An 18,639-nucleotide genomic window follows, 5' to 3' on the forward strand; every position below is an offset into this window, starting at 1 on the left:
TGTTGAAGGTTCCAGTTGGGGACAGAAGTCCACATCAAGGCGAGGCCTTCATTGAAATATAGAATTATGAAAGAAAAAGAAAAGGGGAAAGTATTTACTAATTTTTTGAGTAAAGTGAAAAATATGTCTTTTGACAGGTCATAGTTATTGGGAAAGACATGAGAAGATAGAGAGTTCCAAAGCTGCGACGCGTAGAGAAAGAAACAGTTATCAAAACGGCCCACCCTTTGAGTTGCCGATGGCCACAGAATAATCATGTGACGCAGCAGCAGCAGCTTGCCGAGTATTGCATGATCTAGCTGGTGGTTTAGGGGGCACACAGGCAGCCAGCTCTCAGGAGCAAAAACCAAATTAATACCATATAGGGCAAGGGAGGGGGGGGGGTCAAGTTTGGACTGTAACCTCTGAACAGTGACTGGTTTACTGACTTTTTAGTGTGATATTTGGACTTTAATGGTAGTTGCAGTGCATCGTATTGTATGATATTAGATAAGGCAATAAGGCTTGAAAGATATGAAAGGAAATGCGGTGTTTATGTTCAACTTCTAAGGGATCATCAGCATATTTTTTTTAATAACATCCATGGCTATGTTAGCGGTGTATTTTTATGAGTGTGGCTGGTGTATTTCGACTGGAATATTGACCATTTAAATAAGTCTTGATGGCTAGGAGGCTTTGTGAGGTTTCCATAAGGCTCTGTTAAATTTTTGCAAGCGCATTACCTGTAGTGATTAACCCACATAAAAAAGAATTGCAAGTGTATAATATTTGCTTAGTTTTTTTTTTTTTTGCAAGTGTATTGGCAATTTTTTTTTGCAAGTGTATAATACTTGCTTACTGTAAAAAGAATTTGCTTACTGTTCAATTTTTTTTCTTTTTTGCAAGTGTATAATACTTGCTTATCCTTTTTTTCAAGTGTATAATACTTGTTTACTGCTAATTTTTTTGGAAGTGTATAATACTTGTATAGTTAATTTTTTCAAATGTATAATACTTGCTTACTGTTAATTTTTTGCAAGTGTGTAATATTTGCTTACAGTTGATTTTTTGCAAGTGTATAATACTTGCTTACTGTTGATTTTTGTGCAAGTGTATAATACTTGCTTAGTTAGTTTTTTGCAAGTGTATAATACTTGCTTACAGTTAATTTTATTGCAAGTGTATAATACTTGCTTACTGTTGATTTTTTTGCAAGTGTATAATACTTGCTTACAGTTAATTTTTTGCAAGTGTATGATGCTTGCTTGCGGTTATTTTTTTGCAAGTGTATAATACTTGCTTACTGTTAACTTTTTGCTTGTGTATATTACTTGCTTACTGTTGATTTTTTTGCAAGTGTATAATACTTGCTTACAGTTAATTTTTTGCAAGTATATAATACTTGCTTACAGTTAATTTTTTTGCAAATGTATGATACTTGCTTACTTGTTAATTTTTTGCAAGTGTATAATACTTGCTAACTGTTAATTTTTTGCAAGTGTATAATACTTGCTAACTGTTAATTTTTTGCAAGTGTATAAAACTTGCTTACAGTTAATTTTTTTGCAAGTGTATAATACTTACTTACTGTTAATTTTTTGCAAGTGTAGAATTCTTGCCTAGTTAATTTTTTTGCAAGCATATGATACTTGCTTACAGTTAACTTTTTGCAAGTGTATAATACTTGCTAACTGTTAATTTTTTTGCAAGTGTATAATACTTGCTAACTGTTAATGTTTTTGCAAGTGTATAATACTTCCTAACTGTTAATTTTGTTGCAAGTGTATAATACTAGCTTACTGATAACTTTTGCAAGTGTATAATACTTTCTTATTGTTGATTTTTTCGAGTGTACAATACTTGCTTACAGTTAATTTTTTGCAAGTGTGTGGTACTTGCTTACTGCAAATTTTTTTGCAAGTGAATAATACTTGCTTACTGCAGTTAACCCACCGTTTCTTTGATATGCTTTTGTCGCCTATTTTGATAATAGTTTACTACCAGAGTAGGAGAGATCAGCCCTCAATAAGTATTTCTGTAATCGCAGCCAACTATATATTAAGTATCTTAAACACAAGGAGCCATTTTCCAAGACTAGTTTCAAAGCCAGGCTAAAAATGGATTCTTGCCAATGAAGTTTGTCTGACATTTTTAAGAATTAATGTTTATCCTCGATGGTGTTTGGTGATTGTGGAATTGATTCTAAGTTATGATAGATCCAGGAGGGGTTCGAACCCCGCCTACCAAGTACACATCACCCGGAGAGCGAATGATACCAAAAATTATAAGTTGATGCCCTGAATTTTGATTCTCTCTTTGCAAAATTTGACATTGGGTAATGTATGCGTATACAGTAATAGTGTGAGTGGGGCACATATTGCTTGAATGTCGAGCTGGTGTGTGGAAAGCAATATATATATATATATATATATATATGCAAAACCTTCACCATGAAGAGTTGTAAACACAATCACCACTAATTTACAACTATGTCTTGAAAAAACAAATTCCAAAAAAATATTTGCCACTTCTACAATTACATTTTTTAAACGACTAGTTTGAGTGGGGAGTTTTTTCTCGTGAATTGGTTCAGGTTAAAGAATTTCTTTGACTTATTTCAGTAATGTTTTCTTTTACGAGCTGGTTAAGGCTGAGGAATTTCTTTGGCTTCATTCACTGTTTCTTAAGTCTCCCTAAAGTCTTATTCATATGTTTTATTTTGTGCATAGCTCGGTGTGGGACATATTTTTAACTTTTTGAGTAGATTACCCACGCTTGTAGGAGAAATTTGACCGGAATCGTCCAAAAGACATCAAAAACCAAGGGTAAAACAATTTTCCAACCTAAACCAAACCTAACCTAACAGAATTCGCCATGTGTTCAAAACTAATATAATAACAGAATTTATAATATTTTTTGTCATGTGCATCAGGTACATGAAGATCCTCAAACAGCACTTGTGCGATACCCTCACAACTAGGCTCATTCTAATTCTGGTGCCAATTTTTATTGCCCTCCTGTAGACTTTCTCTTTTAGTTCTTTGTGCTTCTTCATAGCAGGTGACTAAACATGAGGCATATATATATATATATATATATATATATATATATATATATATATATATATATATATATATATATATTCCTATGAGTCCACAGGGAAATGAAACACAAGATCCCAAGTGCACTTTCGTGTAATAATCACATCATCAGGGAAGATACAAGAAATATATATTTATATTGTAGAGTCAATATAAGTCATTTATTATTTATAGTCCATTTTCCACAGGCCACGTAGACCAGATGGTGACTGAGGCTTTAAAGGCGAGGTATAAACTCTTTTTTAAATATTCTAGTGTCCGCCACGATGCAGAGAAATATGGCAACGCCACATTGTTTCTGGTGGGGCATTAATGTTGGCCTTGGGAGAGCGGCCTGCTCGTAAATTGTGCTCTTCCTTCCCCCCCCCCCTTCCATGAACCACTTGGTCTGACCTATTTCTCCCCTCCCCCCCCAGCTCTTTCCCCCCTTGGCGTTCAAGGTCAGGACGCCAGCCAGCCAGCCAGCCAGCCATCACTGTGGTAAATTAATGTCCAGGTTATTAAATGCCTCCGCGTTGAAGGATATGGTAAGGGGAGGAGAAGTTCCTTCTGCGTTCAAATGGCCATATTGGAAAATTGTACTTGCCAATCTTTCCCCCCCTTTTTTTTCGTTTAAATGCCGCGTCGTGTAGGTTACGTATAGATTTTTGCAAATATATGATCGCAGTTTAGTTGTATGTAAATTTGTCGATGAATAAGTATGTGTTTTTTGTTTTTTTGTCGTATGTTCGGAAACGTCTTACGGTTGGCATCTCCGCACTTCGGTATTGATCGTGCGGCCCAGCGGTGTAGGCGGCGCCGGAGCCGTGTTTCCTGCCCCCACTCTCTCTCTCCTGCTCTCTCTCTCTCTCTCTCTCTCTCTCTCTCTCTCTCTCTCTCTCTCTCTCTCTCTCTCTCTCTCTCTCTCTCATTTTGCTGTCATGACCATCTATTGAGCACGATAGTTTCTGTCCTCGAGTACGATAAGTTCGATCTACGAGCACAGGAGTTTCTGTCCTCAAGTACGATAAGTCCGATGTACGAGCACAGTAGTTTCTGTTATCGAGTACGATAGTCTGATCTACGAGTACGGTAGTTTCTGTCCTCGAGTACGAGAAGTCTGATGTACGAGCACAGTAGTTTCTGTCCTCGAGTACGATAATTCCGATCTACGAGCACAGTAGTTTCTGTTTTCGAGTACGATAGTCTGATGTACGAGCACAGTAGCCGTGTCCTCGAGTACGATAATTTCGATCTACGAGCACGGTTACCCTGTCCTCGAGTACGATAATTCCGATCTACGAGCACGGTTGCCCTGTCCTCGAGTACGATAATTCCGACGCTTGAGTACGACGGTACGACCACACGGGCCCAGGTCATGGTGCCCAAGGTCACGCGTGGCACGGGGAGGTCAGAGGTTAAAGCTGAGCTCAGCCTGCTGTTGACATCGTCAGCTTTTACGTTAGCTTCGTTATATAAGCTTAGAGACGGACGTTATCGGTTTTTTAAACGTTTTAATCGGGAGAGAAGTTCTCGTACACGGGCTAGCCCGACTCTGGCCCTTATTAGCTCTTTAAAAGGGGTTTTGATCAGAAATAAGTTCACGTACGCAGGCTGATTTTGGTCGTTATTAGCTATTAAACGGTTTTAATCAGAAATAAGAACGAGTACACGGGCTGGTAATCAGAAATAAGCAAGCGTACACGGGCTGGTAATCCGAAATAAGCACACGTACACGGGCTAGTAATCAGAAATACGTACACATACACGGGCTGGTAATCAGAAATACATACACATACACGGGCTGGTAATCAGAAATAAGCACGTACACGGGCTGGTAATCAGAAATACGTACACCTACACGGGCTGGTAGTCAGAAATACGCACACTTACACGGCCTGGTAATCAGAAGTAAGTACACGTACACGGGCTGGTAATCAGAAATACGTACATGGGCTGGTAATCAGAAATAAGTACATGTACACGGGCTGGTAATCAGAAATAAGTACACATACATGGGCTGGCCCTATTGAGGAGCATCAGTTTACGTAGTGTATATGAAGGCATTTGTCAGCAATACGTCATCGTGTGTGGAAATCAGGGTAAAAAAAAAGAAATGCTGTTTATATATATATTATTTTTAATATTTTGCTTTGTCGCTGTCTCCCGCGTATGCAAGGTAGCGCAAGGAAACAGACGAAAGAAATGGCCCAACCCACCCCCATAAACATGTATATACATACACATCCACACACGCAAATATACATACCTATACATCTCAATGTAAACATATATATACACACACAGACATATACATATATACACATGTACATAATTCATATATATATATATATATATATATATATATATATATATATATATATATATATATATATATATATATCTATACCAAGAGGGAATGTCCTCACCTGGCCCCCTTCTCTGTTCCTTCCTTTGAAAAATTAAAAAAAAAAAAAAAAAAGAGAGGGGGAGGATTTCCAGCCACCTGCTCCCTCCCCTTTTAGTCACCTTCTACGACACGCAGGGAATACGTGGGAAGTATTCTTATTAAAAATCTTTCATTATTAAAAATCTTTCATTTTGCTAATCCTCTTTGAACCCTCTTATCCTTCTTGAAAGTGAGCTCTGTTTAATCACCCCAGTTCTGGGTACTTCTCCCTTCGCCCTCTTCAAATAACTCGGAATAAGGCATTATTTATTATCATCATTTATGCCTCGAGAATTAACCGTAATTTGGAGGGAGTGAGAATGCATATGTGGGCCAATGGGGCGACGGCTTGTCCCAAGGAGGTGGCTGAATGGGATTGGAAGTGTGGATGTGTGCATGGGATGGGACAAGTCCTGAAAAAATGATGTTCACCCATATCCCACACTCACCTCGGGATTGGCTTAGGTCTCCGAGATATCCCAGAGACTTGGGCTGTGTCTTGGGATTAGCCTTTATCCCATAATCCTTCATTTCATCCCTCCATCTCAATCTCATCTCCCGCACCTTTTTCTTCTCAGTCCCTTCCATTTATTTAAACCATTTCAACGCAAACTGCCATCATGGTGGGAATGTGCCTAACTACCCAACCACCTCTCTTTAACAATGTCATTCATTGTGCTGTGAACCCGCCTCATACAGTGGGTTGCCCAGAAAGCCATGAATTTCCAACACGTCCAAGAGAAATTCCCAGGTCCGATAGGATCATTAATTCACCATTGTGGTGATTAAGGGAGAACCAAGTCATTAGCATAGCCAGTCCAGCGTATACAATAATCAAGAGTGTTCGGTGAAAGAAAACGGAGAGCGCATTGCCTCATTAGGGATGACATGTAAAATTGTTAGCATTATGAGAGATTTTTTTTTTTTTTTTATACTTTGTCGCTGTCTCCCGCGTTTGCGAGGTAGCGCAAGGAAACAGACGAAAGAAATGGCCCAACCCCCCCCCCATACACATGTATATACATACGTCCACACACGCAAATATACATACCTACACAGCTTTCCATGGTTTACCCCAGACGCTTCACATGCCTTGATTCAATCCACTGACAGCACGTCAGCCCCGGTATACCACATCGCTCCAATTCACTCTATTCCTTGCCCTCCTTTCACCCTCCTGCATGTTCAGGCCCCGATCACACAAAATCTTTTTCACTCCATCTTTCCACCTCCAATTTGGTCTCCCTCTTCTCCTTGTTCCCTCCACCTCCGACACATATATCCTCTTGGTCAGTCTTTCCTCACTCATCCTCTCCATGTGCCCAAACCACTTCAAAACACCCTCTTCTGCTCTCTCAACCACGCTCTTTTTATTTCCACACATCTCTCTTACCCTTACGTTACTCACTCGATCAAACCACCTCACACCACACATTGTCCTCAAACATCTCATTTCCAGCACATCCATCCTCCTGCGCACAACTCTATCCATAGCCCACGCCTCGCAACCATACAACATTGTTGGAACCACTATTCCTTCAAACATACCCATTTTTGCTTTCCGAGATAATGTTCTCGACTTCCACACATTCTTCAAGGCCCCCAGAATTTTCGCCCCCTCCCCCACCCTGTGATCCACTTCCGCTTCCATGGTTCCATCCGCTGCCAGATCCACTCCCAGATATCTAAAACACTTCACTTCCTCCAGTTTTTCTCCATTCAAACTCACCTCCCAATTGACTTGACCCTCAACCCTACTGTACCTAATAACCTTGCTCTTATTCACATTTACTCTTAACTTTCTTCTTCCACACACTTTACCAAACTCAGTCACCAGCTTCTGCAGTTTCTCACATGAATCAGCCACCAGCGCTGTGTCATCAGCGAACAACAACTGACTCACTTCCCAAGCTCTCTCATCCCCAACAGACTTCATACTTGCCCCTCTTTCCAAAACTCTTGCATTTACCTCCCTAACAACCCCATCCATAAACAAATTAAACAACCATGGAGACATCACACACCCCTGCCGCAAACCTACATTCACTGAGAACCAATCACTTTCCTCTCTTCCTACACGTACACATGCCTTACATCCTCGATAAAAACTTTTCACTGCTTCTAACAGCTTTCCTCCCACACCATATATTCTTAATACCTTCCACAGAGCATCTCTATCAACTCTATCATATGCCTTCTCCAGATCCATAAATGCTACATACAAATCCATTTGCTTTTCTAAGTATTTCTCATTTGCGGAAGATGAAAGCCGGCAAGGCAGCAGGTTTGGATGGTATTGCAGTGGAATTTATTAAAAAAGGGGGTGACTGTATTGTTGACTGGTTGGTAAGGTTATTTAATGTATGTATGACTCATGGTGAGGTGCCTGAGGATTGGCGGAATGCGTGCATAGTGCCATTGTACAAAGGCAAAGGGGATAAGAGTGAGTGCTCAAATTACAGAGGTATAAGTTTGTTGAGTATTCCTGGTAAATTATATGGGAGGGAATTGATTGAGAGGGTGAAGGCATGTACAGAGCATCAGATTGGGGAAGAGCAGTGTGGTTTCAGAAGTGGTAGAGGATGTGTGGATCAGGTGTTTGCTTTGAAGAATGTATTATGAGAGATGTGAATGTTTTATTTTTTCGTACACAAGAATGAATAATATTACTTAAAAGAAAATATTGTCTTGATATGGTTGTAGGAAGAGGATATCACATAAATGTTCAGTGATATATTGTTCCAGTTTTATTAATATTTATGTCAAATGTATTGATTTATCTCACATTGGACATTTCTTGAATTGCATTGATTGTATGATTTTATATATATGTTAGGTAAATCTACTGTAGGTAGAGTATTATTTTATACAAAGACATATTTATTGAAGATACTAAAGTGTTATTTTATACAAAAATGTATTTATTGAGGATGAAAAAGTATGATTTTATACAAAAATGTATTTATTTATGATAAAGTAATGTTTTATACAAAAATATATTTACTGAATATAAAGTATTTTATACAAGGTATATTTACTGAAAATAGGAAGGTATTACTTTATACAAAGATATATTTACTGAAGATAATAAAGTATTATTTTAACAAAGATATATTTACTGAAAGCAAAAATGGGTATGTTTGAAGGAATAGTGGTTCCAACAATGTTGTATGGTTGCGAGGCGTGGGCTATGGATAGAGTTGTGCGCAGGAGGATGGATGTGCTGGAAATGAGATGTTTGAGGACAATGTGTGGTGTGAGGTGGTTTGATCGAGTAAGTAACGTAAGGGTAAGAGAGATGTGTGGAAATAAAAAGAGTGTGGTTGAGAGAGCAGAAGAGGGTGTTTTGAAGTGGTTTGGGCACATGGAGAGAATGAGTGAGGAAAGATTGACCAAGAGGATATATGTGTCGGAGGTGGAGGGAACGAGGAGAAGAGGGAGGCCAAATTGGAGGTGGAAAGATGGAGTGAAAAGGATTTTGTGTGATCGGGGCCTGAACATGCAGGAGGGTGAAAGGAGGGCAAGGAATAGAGTGAATTGGAGCGATGTGGTATACAGGGGTTGACGTGCTGTCAGTGGATTGAATCAAGGCATGTGAAGCGTCCGGGGTAAACCATGGAAAGCTGTGTAGGTATGTATATTTGCGTGTGTGGACGTGTGTATGTACATGTGTATGGGGGGGGTTGGGCCATTTCTTTCGTCTGTTTCCTTGCGCTACCTCGCAAACGCGGGAGACAGCGACAAAGTATAAAAAAAAAAAAAAATATATTTACTGAATATAATAAAGTATTATTTTATACAAAAATTTATTTATTGAAGATAAAGTAATATATTATACAAAATATATTTACTGAAGATAAAGTATTGCATACAAGATATATTTACAGAAAATGCATTGGTGTTATTTTATACAAAGATATGTTCATTAAAGATGATAAAGTAATGTTTTATACCCTTGTATTTTAGATGGTAGAGTGATATTTTATACCAAGGTATTTTAGATGGTAAAGGAATATTTTATGCCAAAGTATTTTAGATGGTAAAGTAATATTATATACCAAGGTATTTAAATGGTCCTTTCTTCTATCTCTTTCAGATTCATGCACCAAACTTCGCCTCACAGTCTGATGTGTTCAGAGACATTGGGGAGGAAATGCTAGCACATGCATTTGAAGGTAAGCCATGTGACTAAAATTTGAAAAAAAAAAAATCAGTGAAATTAAAAAAGGAAATTTTTTAAACCACGGGAGAGAAAACGGGGTGTAATAGTATTTGCAGAATGGTAGATGTATATAACTAAGTTGGTGTAATGGCTGATTGCGGACCAGATGTCGTAAATTTATCATTTGAACGATTGGGAAACGCTGAGATATGGTACCCTCATGAATGTAGAACCCCCATTAATGTATAGCATTGGTCGCGTACTTGTCTAGGGTGTGTGTGTGTGTGTGTGTGTGTGTATTCACAAAGCAGACACGTGTTGGTCACAGGTAAACATGTAGACCACGAAGGAAGACCAGAGCAGGAAAATTTGCTTTAGCGCTTTCATGTATTTCTTAAGATGTGTTGAAATACACGAAAGCGCTCGAGCAAATTTCCTTCCTTTGATTTTTCCCTTCGTGGTCTACAAGTTCATATATATATATATATATATATATATATATATATATATATATATATATATATATATATATATATACGTGTGTGTGTGTGGATAAGAAAGGGGGAAGTAGGGCAAGACTGTCCACCTTGGGGAATTTTGGTTATTTAGCTGACATTGCATGTTTTCATGTATGCATGTGTGTGTGTTTGTGTTGGGGTGGGGGGGGGGTTGTTAAGACCCCAGTTGTGTTCATCTCCACAAAAAGGTGCATGAAATAGTGACCAGATGATGATGATGTAATTATGAGAGTTTTAAGCCATTTCCTTCCAGGGTCTCTGGTCTGTCACGTGACCCTTAAGGGGGTCATCGTCCTACTGGACCATCTGGTCAAGTCGCTATTTTAGGGTCCACGGGACATGTTGAATTCTTTATTCTTATTCCCTGCTTCTGACGACAGCTTTTTCTTAATCCATGGATAAATATCCATTGTTAATGCACTTGCAGTGTGGTTTACATGTATATATTTTTGTCTCAGGTTCACACATTTTCAAAGTTCTGTATATGTGTATGGCATTTACACTTCTAATTTGCTTACTGTATATGATATTCATTATCTTTCTCTGACCTTGATGAAGATGTAGCCATTAATCTGTTTGTTTCAAACGTAAATATTTTATATTCACTTTAGATAAATAGTCTGTGCAATTGATTTCTTTACTATGGTTCTCTCCTCACCTGAGACTTAAAGAAAATTAAGCCTTGTTTGAAAAGTTATTGACAATAACAGTTGGAAGCTCTTTCAATCTTTGATTCTTCAGAGGCTTTCAAGCTCTGTTTTGGGTTCATCTCTAGCAGTGTTCATGATTTAAAAATCCATGCTAGGAATACTAGAATAGTGCATTACTAGAATGATTTTGGTGGGATTTTGAAGAGTCTTGTTGCCTTCCTTCTGTAGCCTTAGTGGGAGTTGTTAAACATCCTACACTTGTTATAAAATCAGATGATTTTTTTTCATGGAGGTATAATAGCATTTAGCCTCTCAGTATGAAAACTCTTGTATGCCGATTTTGATTTTTTTGCTGGGGAGACTATGGCTGGAAAACATTGTTTAGCTATTCTCTGAGGAAATTTGTAGATCTCAATGGAGAATATTGAGTAGAACACTTGTTTATATATCCAGGAAATTTAAGACTTTTCACTTATAGGAACTTCTCTCTCTGGAGTAAGTGGCTCGTTGACCTAACCTGTCCTTTATGTCAGATCCCATGTTAGGAGGAAGACTTCTTCCACACATTCTTTGATGATATCCAGCGTGAGGCATTGAAGAATGACCTCCTGTATTGCTGAAGGTGGCACCTTTGGGGTAGACAGTGCTTAGTATACCCCAAGCTATCTCTTATGGGAATTGTGTATATGTAACTTTTATCTTTTTTTATGAACCATTCACCTTGATAGCTTGTAGGGCTTGGAGAATGATCGGACCCTGGAGAGAAATGTTAGTTGTGAAGGTTGAGATATTTGGATTTAACCCAAGACAGTGTCCTGTGAGTGGTTAAACAGGTCAGATCCAGTGGCCAGCAGATGATGATGTCCTCAGTGAGGGGATATTACAGATTGGTTGGCAGCCAGACCCAGGCAAAGACAACAGGCTTCTAGCAAAAGATAGATGGTAAACTGGTGAGGGTTGAAAGACATTTACCTAACCATGTTAGCACCAGGAACAAATGAAGAAAGTCCACATCTGCTCACATCCATTCTTTAGCTGTCATGTGCAATGCACCGAAGTTACAGTCCCCCTAGCCACAACAGGAACTCTCATACTTTACCATGGTTCCCCCGGGTGGTTCATGTGCCCTGTTTTAGTATATAAACAACACACCACCCATGTATATCTCATCCTGCCAATTCACTTGATCCCATGCACACCTTTCACTCTCCAGCATGTTTACACCCCAACACTTAGAATAGTTTTTACCCTATCCTTCCATCTCCAGTTACATTTCGTCCTTTTCCTCTTCTTTTCTGGCACATATATCTTCTTTGTCAACCCCTCCTCACTGTTTGAGCACACCTCTTTAACTCTTAACACACACTTATAACCACCTCTGTACCTTACCCTTTATATATATTTTTTCCATACATATTCACCATTTCCCACATTAGCAAGTTAAAGTCAGGAACAGAGGACTAAGCCATAGAGGAAAAATCCTCACTTGACCCCCTTCTCTGTTCCTTCTTTTAGAAAAGTAAGAACTGAAGGGGAGAATTTCCAGTCCCTGCTCGCACCCTTTTTAGTCGCCTTCTATGACACACGGGAATATGTGAGAAGCATGCTTTCTCCCCAATACCAGGTATGATATATGTATTTATTTTTCTACAGGTTACAATGTGTGCATATTTGCATATGGTCAGACGGGTGCAGGGAAGTCGTACACAATGATGGGTAAGCAAGAAGAAGGTCAGGAGGGAATCATTCCTCTCATCTGTAAAGACATGTTCAAAAGAATAGCAGCCTGCAATGATGAGGAACTACAGTATTCTGTTGAGGTATGCAAAGTTGTTGAATATTTCTGATGTTATCCTTCATATTAAAATCAATTGCCCCTGCATGGTAGTCTTTCCCTTGGATGTAACTTCAAATTATAAGAAATCTTTTCGTGGTTCGTTGTGATTATCTGGAATACTTATCTGCAGGGAAACAACGTGATGCTAAATGCCGTTATGCTACAGCCATAGTGCATCAAATATTTTAATGTATTTCACATTTTTGTCCAGAATTTTAGAAAAAGGGGGTTATTTTTATAAGGTATGTTATGGAGGTATGAAGAATTTATTTCATATAATAAATAGATTTAACTTTTTAATCATCTGGAGATGTATTTGCATGACTGATATAGCACTGTAGACTTTGTTACATGATACCCGAATAGAAATGTGCAAGATATGGATTATAAGGATTATTTCACTGGAGTTTTGTTGAGGCTAAGAAACATATCTGTTTCTAGAGAAAAGAGATTCATATGTGTTTAGGATAATTTTTTTCTCATTTCATATTTGCTAATGACTACCTCTACAATAGTGATAATTTTTCCGTATAATGAAAATTAGACTTTCTAAAACATTATGTTGAGAGACTAGTAAGTTTATCTTGCCAGCTTGTCGATGATACACATAAATCTAGGAAATGTTACCACCATTTTGATTGCAGGTGAGTTACATGGAAATCTATTGTGAACGTGTGCGAGACCTTCTAAACCCCAAGAATAAGAACAATCTTCGTGTGCGTGAGCACCCTCTTCTCGGCCCTTATGTAGAAGACCTAGCCAAACTGGCAGTCACATCCTTTGATGATATTAACAACTTGATCGATGAAGGCAACAAAGCCAGGTATGAGGCATCTTACATTGTGCTTCTTGTTATAATTAAGAATTTTTTCCAATTTGTACACGAATATCGTTTTATGATTATGTGGGAGAAGAACTGCTGGATTCATCCATTACTGCTGTATAGTTTTATAAATTGGACAAATTTTGTAATTTTTAAGATTGTATATATTTATCATTTGATATACATTTTATTTACAAACTTGTTTATTTACAGGACAGTTGCAGCAACAAATATGAATGAGACATCTTCACGGTCTCATGCTGTATTTACAATTGTGTTAACTCAGCAGCGAAATGACAGCACGACCAAACTCTCAACAGAAAGAGTTTCTAAGGTATCGTGCATTTGCTATAATATGAATGTAGTACCTCTCTGACTTCTGTGTTTTTCTGTATACACTAGTCACCCACTTCATATATCCAAGAAACTCTTGTATTGATAATATTTGAAGTACTACTTACTGATCTTAAGCTATACCTATAGGCTACTTTTCAATTTGAGGAAATTTTTCAGCATATCTAATGTTTATGATTCAGTGTGGACATTTGAAGAGCTTGTTTATTTAGGAACACTTAAGAAGAAATAGGAAAAAGCTGACCAGAGAATGAGATTGTCGTATATCGTATAAATGAAAGTAATTATCTATGTGTCTGTATTTGTGTGAAATGCAAATCATATCCAAACTACTGGGCCAGTCACCATCAGAGTTGATGCAGAGACCAAGATGGAACTACTGGTGAAAACGAGTCATTTGTTTTTGGGCTTACAGTTGTGAATCTGTGAAGGCACAAGCTTATCTCTTTTATCCTGTGATCAAGGAAACTTGAACATCAGAAGATGAAAACTCATTTCCTATGAGTGAATATTAGCTATAGTGTGATCTCCAAAGGCATAATTGTGCATGCACAGAATTGACTTTTTAATGCTTTTATTGATTGATCTGAAAATTAATGGGCACATGGATTTGGGCTTATGTCACTCGTAATCATATAATAACCAAACCCCAAAGCATGACAGTGCGGATATGAAGACTTACCTCTGTAATTATTTTCGTTGTCAGTTCTAAACAATTTTAGTAGTCCCAACAATGAATGGATGTGAGGCATGGACTGTAGATGAATATGTGTGGAAGAGGGTGGATGTTTCGGAAATTGAATGTTTTGGGACAATATATGGTTTAAGTAATAAAAGGGTAAGAGAGATTTATGAGGATAAGAAGAGTGTGGTTGAGAGAGCTGAAGGGGGTGTGCTAAAATGGTTTGGACAAGTGAAGAGAATTAAAGAGAATAGGTTGAGAAGGAGGATGATTGTATTAGAAGGGGAGGGGAAAAGGCAGACCAGACTGGGGATGGAAGGATGGAGTGAACAATATTTTGAGTGGACAGGGCCTGAACATGCAGGAGAGTGAAAGGCATGCACAGGATAGTTGATTGGAGTGATGTGGTATCCAGTGGGTGGTGTGCTTGTTGGAACCATGGAAAGGTACGTGAGGCCTAGTTTTGGATGGGGGCTGTGGTTTCAATGTATTGCAAAAGACACTTGGAGAATGGATGTGATCAAATGTAGCCTTTCTTTTGTCTTTTCCTGGTGCTACCTTGCTAATTTAGAAAATGGCAGACATGTATGAAAAAAAATCATACCAAGTTCCAAGCCATCTATGCATTAGATTTAAGACAAAATTTTGTACTTATGAATTCATCCTATTCACCTGAGCTTTCAATGGACTTTCAATTTTTGTTTCTAGATTTTACTCTCAACTTGGCTTTTCCATTAATTTCCTTGCATTGAGTTCTTGTGGTAATTTCACTGTTATAGAATGACCAATCTTGTGTACTCTTACAGATATCTTTAGTGGATTTAGCTGGATCTGAACGAGCAGATTCCACAGGAGCAAAGGGCACTCGGCTAAAAGAAGGTGCCAACATCAACAAATCCTTGACAACCCTTGGCAAGGTCATCTCGGGTCTTGCTGAAGTTGTGAGTATCCAGTATTCATCATGTGATGTTGTGGTTGATAATTGTGATTGACACCACATTTCTGACTTGTCTTTTAGTATGCTGTACCATACAATTTGAATAAAGTGATGATTCCATATTACAAGATACATTTTATCTCTAATCTCTAAAGTAAATCTTGTATGATAGATATCATATAGGGAATTCAAGCCGATTGAAGTCAACTCACCTGATAGATTGAGCTTGAATAATTTTTCTGTTTGATTTATCCAGCATAATGATATGTTGTTTTCAGGCTTCCAAACCAAATAAGAAGAGGAAAACAGAATTCATTCCATATCGTGACTCAGTACTAACATGGTTACTGCGAGAAAACCTTGGTGGAAACAGTAAAACAGCCATGATAGCAGCCATCTCTCCTGCAGATATCAACTATGATGAGACACTCTCAACTCTCAGGTATAGCTCTAACAGTTTGTAATGATATTTGTTTAATCCCTTCCTTACTATGGTGCTCGGTCAAGTCAAGTGTAGTAGGGTGGTATTTTCTTTGGTGTGGCCACTCACAACTTTGATTCTGCACAGTTTGTAAGATGTCTTAGCTGGCCAAAGATGGCAGCTTGACAAAATATGAAGTGTAAGAACAACTTGAAAATCTCGGTAGGACATTAGGAAGTGAAGGGGATGGTTGTACAAACTTTTATAGGGTTAACAGTGTTTGATATGCACGCATTACAGTACCATATCCCATATTAGCTTTTTTACACCCTTGAGAATAAGTGTGTTGGGTGAGTTTAGCAGAGAAGGAAGAACATGTCTCCTGATTTATTTAAAGAGCAGAGTGAAATGGAAATATACAGTGTTGATGAGAGTGAAGAGGACACGCACGTGAAAATGCCCCATAGGGGACCAGTAGAATCAGAGGTGGTTTAAGGCAGTGGTTATAACACTATTGTTACATTTTCTTTAACTGTAATGTAGGATCTGAATTCATGTGAAAAAGATAATGCTTTGGTATTTCTTGTGCACCCCTTGATAAATCAGAATAGAAATGTATTTTGCTTATTTTTTACCCACTAGGGGAAGGCCAAAAAAAATTCATAGCAGAAGGGTTAAAGGAAAAATATTAATGTTGAACTGACTTGGAAATGATTTGTTTTAGTAATTTTTCTATTGATTGCTTTTTGTGCTTAGACCAAACTGAGCAGTGGACATAATGATGATACATTTAAGTTAGCAATATGCTTTCACCCAAGTTATTACTGACTGTTTGCCCATTAGAATGACATATTGATCCTTTCATTTACACACTGTGGTTTCATTTAGGAGCCCCATTAATTAACCATGTGCTGTACCTCAAGCAAAAAAGGCACATCCACTCGGTAGTTACTGATAGTTTACCAGTTCAGAAATCCCTTCTAATCTTTGCGTCATGTAATTTCTGCAACATAAGTAATTAGTTGCTTCTGCATCTTAAGTAAGCTTGTGCTGGACCTCATGTAGGAAGGACATACACATACCACAGGTTTTATGTATTACCTCCTTAAATCTGATGTCGCTGAGATCTTTTCGATGTTATGTGTCAGTAAAGAAGATTAGGTAAATCGGGGAAGCCTTGGTGGTGAACAAGATGCTGTTGAGAAACTGTTTCATATTTTTGGAAACTGCACTATCTATCCATCTGTCTATATCTCTGATACCCATTCCCTCTGGAGACTCTCAAAGAGGTGGCCAAGGCAGAAGAGTTTCCATAACTGGTGAACTCCAGTGTTCCTTTGTTGCCTGTAAGTGCCTTACCCTTACCAGGCCAATGACAGGAAAACTCAAGTGCAGTGTTTCAGAGACTCCTAGATAATCTTCCTACAGATTTTCTTCTATGATACTGTGTTGGAATAGTATGAATATTTTTGTGGCACATCTTCCATGACTAGGTAGGAGCTGCTCATATGTATTTCACTTCCCTACCTGGAAAATGCTGAAACTAGTTTTTGTAACACAACTCATTTTTCAAATATGAAAATATGTTTTTATCTCACCGTAAATGCCTTTTTATCTTCCCCCCATTTTTAGACTTGTCTGATCTTAGCCAGTCAATCATTCTTACCTGATAGGCAGGGGTGAAAGCCATTTCAATGGATTTTTTCTACCTTTTCATGTTGGCATGCTTAGAAGAGTTTTATCCACTTCTTAGGTCTAGAGAAAATTTTTGATTATCCACACTTACATCTGGGCAATGAGTGCAAGGTTTATTTGTTTTTGAATTGCCAGGTGGAAAATAGTATGATGTGTATAAGCATGGGTTGTTATTTTTAGTAAATTTTTGTGCCACAATTTTTTGTTTACTGTCTTTAGCACTAGGGCAGTTAGTCATGCTTAAATAGACACAGAGAAAATGTTTATGAATTAGGTTTTCCTAAAAGCATCATAGAAATACTCACTGAATAAGCTGAATGGCATTACTTAGATTTAAGTCATAGCATTTTTGCTAGAATTGAATTTTATACTGTTGAATAATCTTTCAGGTATGCAGATCGAGCTAAGCAGATTCGTTGCAATGCAGTGGTTAATGAGGATGCGAATGCCAAATTGATCCGTGAACTGAAGGAAGAGATTCAACGTTTACGTGAATTGTTGAAGCAGGAGGGCATTGAAGTGCAAGAAGGTAAGCTGCTGTGCCTAGTATCAGCTTATGGTTAGCTGTTTTTAAAAATGATTTATAAGTAGTTATTACAGGTTTTTAGCAGATTCTTCTGAAGCCACTTCACAAGATTAACCCAAAACACAGAATATGGTTTTTTTAGTCACTATCTGAGACTCTCTATCTCAGCTCTCTTAAAAGCAAAATTTTAGTCTAAAGAAGGTAATTGAAAAACCCTCCCTCATTACATGAAGGCAAGGCACCAAATCACTGCATACGTTAGGAAGCTGACAATCTGACATGCAGTTACTTACCCCATCCATGCCTTAGTTATTTTGCTATTTTATATGATAATAATAAAAACTTCAAGCTCTGCTATAGCCAGTGCACAGACTGGTTCAGCTGTTATGAGTGATTCATAAACACCGTTATTGCTGCCACGTCTGCAACTGAACACCCATATTTTGATCAGTCAAGTTTGACATCAATGGCTGTTGTCAGCAGTGATGACTGAGGGCTGAGCTAATGTGGGTGCCATTTTCTCCCT

At 38.1% G+C, this 18,639-nt stretch overlaps 1 protein-coding gene across 9 annotated transcripts in view; it reads left to right on the forward strand.

The window, feature by feature from the left end:
- unc-104 (kinesin family member unc-104) overlaps positions 1-18,639 on the forward strand; it is a 140,670-nt gene that overhangs the window by 40,546 nt on the left and 81,485 nt on the right. For all 9 annotated transcript variants that reach the window (XM_071660708.1, XM_071660710.1, XM_071660712.1 and 6 more), the window contains 7 exons: positions 9,605-9,683; positions 12,492-12,658; positions 13,320-13,498; positions 13,712-13,832; positions 15,341-15,475; positions 15,750-15,913; positions 17,977-18,116. In XM_071660708.1, the coding sequence (XP_071516809.1) occupies positions 9,605-9,683; positions 12,492-12,658; positions 13,320-13,498; positions 13,712-13,832; positions 15,341-15,475; positions 15,750-15,913; positions 17,977-18,116 (985 nt within the window). The remainder of the gene's footprint in view (positions 1-9,604; positions 9,684-12,491; positions 12,659-13,319; positions 13,499-13,711; positions 13,833-15,340; positions 15,476-15,749; positions 15,914-17,976; positions 18,117-18,639) is intronic.

Source organism: Panulirus ornatus, chromosome 72 (genome assembly GCF_036320965.1).
Source record: "Panulirus ornatus isolate Po-2019 chromosome 72, ASM3632096v1, whole genome shotgun sequence".
In the NCBI taxonomy this organism is placed as follows: domain Eukaryota; kingdom Metazoa; phylum Arthropoda; class Malacostraca; order Decapoda; family Palinuridae; genus Panulirus; species Panulirus ornatus.